The sequence below is a fragment of the Vicia villosa genome, linkage group LG5 (assembly GCF_029867415.1).
Source record: "Vicia villosa cultivar HV-30 ecotype Madison, WI linkage group LG5, Vvil1.0, whole genome shotgun sequence".
Classification (NCBI taxonomy): Eukaryota; Viridiplantae; Streptophyta; class Magnoliopsida; order Fabales; family Fabaceae; genus Vicia; species Vicia villosa.
This window is the reverse complement of record NC_081184.1, coordinates 144,035,575-144,044,420: the sequence shown is the minus strand read 5'-3', so window position 1 is coordinate 144,044,420 and position 8,846 is coordinate 144,035,575. Positions and strand designations below refer to the sequence as shown.

General features: G+C 36.3%; 1 protein-coding gene across 1 annotated transcript; it reads right to left on the bottom strand.

Moving 5' to 3' along the window:
- Window positions 1-3,462: 3,462 nt before the first annotated feature.
- LOC131607649 (MACPF domain-containing protein At4g24290-like) lies at window positions 3,463-6,073 on the bottom strand. The gene is made up of 6 exons (XM_058879627.1): window positions 5,656-6,073; window positions 5,334-5,572; window positions 5,039-5,246; window positions 4,740-4,923; window positions 4,470-4,636; window positions 3,463-4,371 (listed from the first exon to the last, which is right to left on the bottom strand). The coding sequence occupies exons 1-6, from the start codon at window positions 5,929-5,931 to the stop codon at window positions 3,703-3,705; spliced, it is 1,743 nt and encodes a 580-aa protein (XP_058735610.1). The 5' UTR covers window positions 5,932-6,073; the 3' UTR covers window positions 3,463-3,702.
- Between the last annotated feature and the right edge of the window lie 2,773 nt (window positions 6,074-8,846).

Genomic DNA, 8,846 nt, shown 5'->3' with positions numbered 1-8,846 from the left:
AGGCTGGCTAATCAATCAAACTTTTTGCCACCATACTGGCTGATTAATCAAAGTTTTTGTCACAAGGCTGACTTCATTGAAACTTTTGCCACAAGGCTGGCTGATTAATCAAAACTTTTTGTCACAAGGCTGACTTCATTGAAAGTTTTTGCCACAAGGCTGGCTAAAAAGCATCTTTATCATTCTAAGCGCCATAAGTGGCATGGCCCAGGGCTTATAATGAAAAGATTTTCAAACAAAAACAAAAAGATGTATGTGATGATATAGATTAGATACATCGAACATTTAGATGACATTTGTCTCTTAGCCTTTGCTTCCACTAGCATAAGTGGGAACTACGATTGCTCTGACTTTCTCAACATCCCTTTGAGAATACGTAGGCACAAGGTCGTATCCTTGGCGAGCAAAACTTCTCCCTCAAACCACTCAAACCTTAGCACCCTTAGACCCCGAGCTACAGATGCTCTGATTCTCTCTAAGGAATATGTATGCAGAGGATCGCGATGATCTTTGCGAGCATAATCAAACAAACACCTTAGTTTTCCACCTATCTCACAACAGAACCTCTCAATAACATAGAATGCAAAACATAACAAAGAAACCTATAGAGTACTATAGATACGTTGGGTGCTAATACCTTCCCTTCGTATAACCAGCCCTCTTACCCAAGATCTCTCCCCCCACTTTTAAGGTTATTGCAGCTTTTTTTCCTTTTCCTACTTTGGAAACAATAAAAAGCTTGGTCGTGACAAAAACAAAGAAAAATCATTTTTATGAGCACTCGAGCCCAAAGAAGGCATCAGGTGTCTCATCCCACAAAAAGATACGATTTTTCCCCGCGACACATACCAGGAAAAAGGGCATACCAGGAAAAAAAAGAGAAAAATGTTACTATGTTGATCTCCGTCATGGTGACGCGGGGTGAACTTGCATGGTTAGTACTCCTACGCCCAAGTCAGTTCAGATTTAAGATGAGTATGGTGAAAAGTAGAGATCATAGAATGTACCTTGCTTCTGCGTCAGAACTGGTTTTATATCTTGGGTCAAATGGAATGGACTTGAGGAGGACCGGACCTTAGCTATTAAGGCCTTTGGCCGACCCAAAATAGTTGTTCCCAAGGCTTTTTCGGACACTGAGTGAGTTGGGGAAGCCTTTAGTGGTATTAGGACAGCCTTTAAGATGTTACCTGGTACGAGCTGGAATTGAATCCTTTAGAGTTAGTTGAAAAAGTAATGGAGAACATAAGAATTAAATGCGCTTCCTTCATGGAAACGCTTCGTCGTCTTCTCCTAAAATGTGGGTTGATGTGACAAGCTAGGGCATGGTGTAACTTACAGCGCACTCAAGTTTGCGTGCCCCCAAGGGGAAATCGTGTTGTTGATCTCGCATCAAATTTATTTCACAGGTCTGAATCATTCAGTTGTGCTTGCCTATAAATACGAGGAATTGGCCATAGGGAGAATTTTTCCATTCCCTGGTGTTCAAGTTTATTCATAGCTCTTATTATTAATAAAAACCTTCGCTCTTTCATCTCTGAGAGTGCTTGTTAGATTTTGAGTAGTTATGTTGACCAAATTCTTAGCCTTTCTTCATCACTACACTCCTTTAATCTCGCATTCAACAAGTACCTTCTTTAACTCAAGATTTTACTTTATGGCCTTTCTTGTTTTCCAGCCAAAATGAACGATAGTACGGTTCATGTAGTGAATGGTTCTGAGAGTGACACTTCCCCTTCTATGGGAATGTGGGACATTCCTTCATTCTCATCTCCTTCTTGTTGCTCATGATAGCAGAGGTCTAGAGGTCACATCCTTATCGGATGACCCTAGCTCAAAAAGGGGATCAAGGCACTCCCTAGAAGAGAAGGCTTCTTCGCTCGACTCTCTTGAAGCCCTTTTGTCAAATATTGGCAGGGGAAATTGCGATGAGGTCATTCATTTGATGAGAGAACCCGTTGATGATTTTATCTAACTCTACCTGAAAAACCACAAAACGTGAACCCAATGATGATAAAATGAGGAACCATTTGAAACACCCGGGTAAAACCAGCGCGATATATTGGACTACACTTGATGAAGATTCTAAGGTCGTCCATTTAGCGCGGAGAGGTGTACCATTGATACAACCTGTCGACGTTGCAAAATATGGCTGGGTGAATGCATAAGTAGTGGGCATTCCATCTGTTCTACGCACTAGAGACACTATAAAGTCTATCAACATCTTGGTCGGTGATCCATTAAATGGCCGGCTCTTCTAGTGGACCCGAAAAAGAGGATATGCAGTTTTTTTTATGACTCCGTGGTCCCGCTCTACGAGTGTTTATTTATAAGCACTACTACAAAATAGACCCTTCGTAACTCAATGTTACAAAGACCTTGTTGTTAACTGTGGTAATAACTCGTTTTTGGGCACCTTTTTTGGGTATTTACTAAAAGAGATTTCAATACGGTCATAGTCAACAACTGTAGTGAAATGTATCTGGAGTGAAAGAGTTCGAATCTCAGCTCTAACAATTTTCTATTTATCGTGACAAAATGGGCTTGACCTTGTATATCACCATGTTCTTTTAGTCAATAATGGTATAAGTTCAATCATTTTATCACGGTTCGTCTTACCAACTGTGGTGAAAAGTGTTACATAACAATTGTCTCTCGCAAAAGAAAACCTTAATATCTATTTCACTTGTCTCACTCAAAAGAAACCCTAACATCTATTTCACTAATCTCTTTCAAAACAAAACCCTAACATCTATGTCACTCGTCTCACTCATATTAAAACCCCAAACTTATGCAGCGGTTTTGTCTTCTTCAAATCTTAGGAAATGAATACCTTAAAAGTTCGTCTTCACCATAGTTTAAGTTTCAAATTTTTTTTATCTATTATTATTTAGGTTTCAATATCTTATTTCATAATGTTTGAACTTTCTACTTGTTTTGACTTGTGGGTATGGATGAGTAAATGAAAAAAATTAACGAGGATGAAGTTAAAGTGAGTGTTGCAAACTTATGGATTAACACATAATTTCTTACTTCATTACTTCGTAAATTCCTCATTAATTTTTCCCATAAATTCCTACTTCATTGCTACGTAAATTCCCCATTAATATTTTCCCATAAATTCTTACTTCATTCTTCATTGCTACATTTGCATTTAAATAGTATAGTACTCATTCAATGGCAAAATTAAAAATAAATAAATAATACTTTTTAAAATAAAATAATTCAAGAAAAATATTATTATGAAATTTTAAAAAATTGTTGTAAAAAAATAATGAATTCATGTTTTCATAAAATTTAATAAAATGATACATTAAATTTATAAAATGAGTGAATCCATCCATATGATTAAATGGATCGATGAGATTCAATCCACTAAGTAGCTTTTGATTTAAGGGATAAATTAGATGAATAAATTATTGGATAGATTGAATGGATATTGTATTAATGGATTTTATTGTCACCCTGATTAATTTCCGTTGGGTCTCATCATAGAACAATATTAAGGGCTAAGAAAAAAAACAAAAATTTGGTAAGGAGTAGTTTTGTATATAAGACTAGATGAATAACTCATTATGTTAGAACTACTTGTTGATGAAGAATTGCTGTAAGTATCTGGTTTTTAGTCTCACATCAAACTTACTTTTAGATTAAAAACATCCAAAAACATACTTTTACCAAAATTAATACTTAACTGAAGCACTGCTATGAAGCTTCAGTTTCACACTGTATAACAAAATTCAATAATGAATACTTAACAAGTAGATATATTTTCCCATTCTGAACAAAAAGCCTTGCACCAGACACAACCCAATATCCTGGACTGTCTTCAGGTCCTCTCATCCTTTCCATTATGTCCACATATCGTTGAAGTTTAGGCGTATTAACCGGTGCAGGGAGTGCAGCAGAATATGTTGTAGAACCAATTATCACATCACCCGGTTTTGGATGACCCCTCTGTCCCTCTTTCGGAATAAAAGCTAAGACGCCTCTAGACTTGTTGCTGAAACCGTCAAGATTGGAGGATTGATCCCACTCTGGTGGTTTCTGAAGCGTGGCACCGATAACTTTGGAGAAGCGCAATCGTAAAAGGAGACACTTCTTTTCAACTTGTAGCTGAGCTCCTGTGACAATGGAAAGACTATCGTCCGATTCAACAGGCGCGGTACAAACATATGAAAAGCAGCTCCATTTCACTTTCTTGTGGAAGTTGCAGCTATATGAGTCGCAAGACAGATAAGCATTTGCATTGTCTGCGAGTGGTAAGGACTTCGGTAGAGAAGTCAAGTGCTGCAGGTGAATTGCTAATCGGTTGCTTCTTCTCCCTTCCAATTGTAATCTCAGGCCCATTACTGGTCTATTTCCAACATCTACCTGACATCACACAAAAAATGGAGCCAATATTATGGTCTCGTCATTAAACGGAGCCACTAACTCGCAGAATACACATAAATGTAAGATAGAAAACTTACTGGAATTGTATTAATGTAAAGCTTTGGACCGAAGATACTAAACCGTAGCCACGTATTTACTTGATGCTTCCAGTAAGAACCAAGACGTATCTCACTAGGTATAGGAGCCCATTGTCTCGGTAGCTGAAACTCGAAAAATTGATGGAGGTCTTCCATTGGAGGTTTGTCTGTTTCAGTAATCATAGTTTATATGCAGGTTCAGTTAAATCAGTTTCAGAAAGAGACTATTTGTGAGATTTGTGCAGCAAAACAAATGAAATAAGTACTTACAACGAAGGTAGAGATTTATAGCATGGCTCACAAATCCGCTGCCACGGATACCTAATAAAAGGGATGTCAAGGGAAGAAGATGCATCGATATGACATCGGGCTGTGAATCAATAGTATCCAACCATTCACTATGATACATTTTTTTACTGCTTCCACCCTTCCTTCTATGTATCATAAAAAGATTCTGCGAGTTCAACGAAAGATTTTGTTTTAATGAACGATCAACGCAATCAAGAAGTTTCAAAACTACTTTGTATGTGACACCTTTCGAATGCATAACAAATTAAGTGGTCTGTTACCTCCTTTTTGTTAGTTAAGTCTTCTGAAGCTGGACGATGATTATCTGCAGAATCCATAAACTTCATGTCAGCTGTTTCCTTTAAAAGTTTTTGGATACTAGCTGCTGGATCATCGAGATCGGATGAAACTTCTTGTCTAACATATATCACATCCTTCCCTCCCATGCTCACCCCGATTATAACATGAGTTCCAAAACGCTCTATGAACCTTGTACAAATCAGTAGAAATGATTTTACAGATTAATTCAAATGTTAACACTCAATGACACATGCAATTCAAGGGGATAAATCTAACCTTGCCAAGGCCTCAGGGTCCCATGATGATGGCACAGCTTCTTTGACATGGTCGCGAAGTTCACCATGATACCTTTCTAATTCAACAGCATAGCGTTTGATGAACCAACCATCATAAGCAAGAGACTTAATGGAAGCCAATTCTTTCATGCATCGGCCAGATAGTCCAAACGAAGCGCAGAAATGACCAGATGCAGTTTCTCCTATAAGACGCATTTCATGGTTGAAATGCTCCAACATCTAAAACAACACATAGAAACTTGGTCATAATAACATTACATAATCAGATCAGAAACCATATCTTGACAAAAAAAAATACATACCTGGTGTGAGGTGAGAACATCTGAATGAATTCTAATAGATTCTCCTCTGACACATTTGATTGAGTTTGGAACATTAGGAACTGTAACACCACCTGGAATCTCCAAATCACGACACTGTTGTTGTTCTTTATTGATGAAGATCAAAGGAGAACCAATACTCTTACAATTGTCAAAGTTGATATCTACTGTGATGTCAAAACCCAATCCAATTGAGTTTACTGCTTTCTGAGCTGCTTCAAAACGTGAAACACTCTTTGACTGTTCCATACAATTCATTACACAAGTTGTAGTAAAGACAGATACATAAGATGTTCAAGAAAAAATAAAGAGAAAATGATGTGTATGCTTTATTATGATCGAGCAAGGTAAAGTAGCAGTAGTTGTAGAAACAGGGACAAGGTGTTGACTTGGATATTGACTTGGGATCGTGTTGATATTTTTATTTTTATTTTTTCAAATGTGGAATTGTTTATTCCTTCAAAATAATTTTGAAGTTCACAAATAGTTCTTTTATAGTAAATATTTGCTGCATGTTTAAATTTTGAGAAATTCTCTCCTCGCCTCTAATAAAATTCTCTCAATTTTAAGATTTACTAGCATCTTCTAGTCCGAAAGATGTCACACGAACTCGATATACTTATATCAACTAAAGATTGTTGTTGGTGAGATAATCGCCTCCTTAGCGGTGTGTCATGTCTAATCAATCTTCCTATTGGATATCGACTATATGATCATTCTTTGATCCATGACCTAAGGCAGTAGACCTGTTGGTTGATGAGTTAAGAGCTGAGAACGTTAAAAAGGAGATTTATTAGACCCAAGATGTGATGCAAGATTTAAAAGGCTAGAAGAAATGTATGTCGATCTATTGACATCTTCTATTACTCATCACAACAATGTCAAAGACAAAGAGCATCATTGACTTTGTGCCATCAAACTTATTTATTGTATTTGACTAACACAATTATTTTTTATTACAAAAAATGCAACGTATAGTGCAAGGTGATAACGAAGTGTAACAATATGTACAACATTGTTAGACAGTAACGCGCTCATGGAAAGACAACAATGCCTCAAAGAACGCCTCCACAACGCTCCCCCTCCTGGAAACTCTATCCAAAATGTTACGTTAGGGAGGACTCATACTGCTGTCTCGGAGTCAGCCAAGACAAAGAAATACGAAGCTCTTTAATCATAGATGGGCATCGAAGCAATAAGCATCAGACTCCTCCTCAAAGCCTCGGGAGGGGGGGACATTAACCTAGGTAGCCACGCTTCTCTCCACCGTGTCTAAAGCTCTGATCTGACGTCACCACCTCTTCTCAATCCAGTTCATAATTCACACACACACACACACATATAAATTCCCCTCTACAACAATATTCATTATTTAATTTTTTTTTTAAGGAGATCGTATATTTTATTCCACTTTTAATAAAAAAAAAATAATGTTGAATTTAACTTGAAAAAACCAATCACTGGCGGTAACAGGCAAGGCCGTGCAGGTGCACGTGTAAGCTACTAGTCTTACATGAACTCAATATACTTTTATAGACTGAAGAATGTTTTTTTAGATGATCCCCTACTTAGAAAATGTGTCATATTTACTCAATCTTCATATCAGATGTCGACTATTTGGTCATTCTCTGATTCATAGGTCTGAGATCGTAGACTTGCTTGTTGATTAGTTAAGAGTTGAACTTGAGAATGGTGAAAAAGGAGATTTATTAGTCTAGAGATGTCATGCTAGATTTAACAGGATGGAAAAATTATACATCGATCAATTGACATCCTCTATTACTCATTACGACAATGTTGAACATAGAGCATTATTGACTTTGTGCAATTAAGGCTTATTTCTTGTACTCAGTTGACGAAATTATATTTGTTAATAAAATGCAACATATACTCATATCAGGTACATGGATACTTCAACGAGGTATGATTTATCTTAGGGGTATGCATTTCTTATTCATTTGTATGCCCAACAGGACGATGCAAGGAAGTCTAAGACCAAACATGTAGCATGAAAAACATGTCTCCTTTAGATGATATTCAAAAACTTTTATATTAATTTCTTAATATAATTCCCAGTATTTTCTTGTAACATATTTTCCAACTTGGATAAAGGATATTTTCGAGTTATTGGTTTGTAGGAAGTTTGTACTAACTAAGACTAAGAGTTGCTTTGGGTTTGTATGCTTTTATCACATATGGGAAATTACTCTACCGAATCATATAGGCATATTGTTGGAGTAAAAATTCAATTCTTAGTAAGCATGGCAACAAAATCCATAGAATGGAAAGTAAAATTATCATATCCACAAAAATTGTATTAACCTCATACAAGGAGAACATGATTGCACGTGTAAATCAAGCGCAATTTTTTAGTAACAAAATGGGGGTTAGGGGTGGGGGTAAACAAAGTACGGTTGATATTGGTTGTTTGCATTGTTGTAAACTACAAAATTTCAATTTATGATTGAAAATATAATAAAAATAATTAAGTCCCCCTTATGGATCTCTTTCCCCTAGATGTATAAATTCTTATGACCATTCCTATACTGAATATGATTTAATTATGACCTTTTACAAAATACAGAATTACAACCTCGCAACTCCCAATATGCCGGGAGTCTCCAATTGCAAGGTGGCACACATTGTCAAAGAAATCCCTAAGTACTGGGAGTCTCCATTCGCAATGATAAAGGTTTTATGACACATCAAATAAGAAGGAAATTTTATAAAACACGTAATTATACTTTACACCCCCTACATATTGAGAGTATTTAATCACAAGGATATCTTCTTCATCAAAGCAACCCCCTAGAAACTATGAGTCTCCATTCGCTAACACAAATATTTTATAGCGAGTAGAATTATCTATATAAAACATAATCTAAAGGGATTAGGAAATCATCCTTTAATGATTCATGGAAGAAGAGATAAAGAGAATATGAAATAACATTACAAACAAAAGGGATAATACCCTTGATGCAAAACCTTCAACTCCTATCTTCAAGCTCTCAAAATTCTCATCCAATGTAATGATTGTACCAATAGCTATATAAAATATTGGATAAGTGAAACATTTGTCTTTCTTCTCATTAAATAGACATTGTAATGGACTTTTAGGGCTTAGAGAATATCCTAAATTTTTCCGTAAGCATTTTTAACATCATCATATTTTT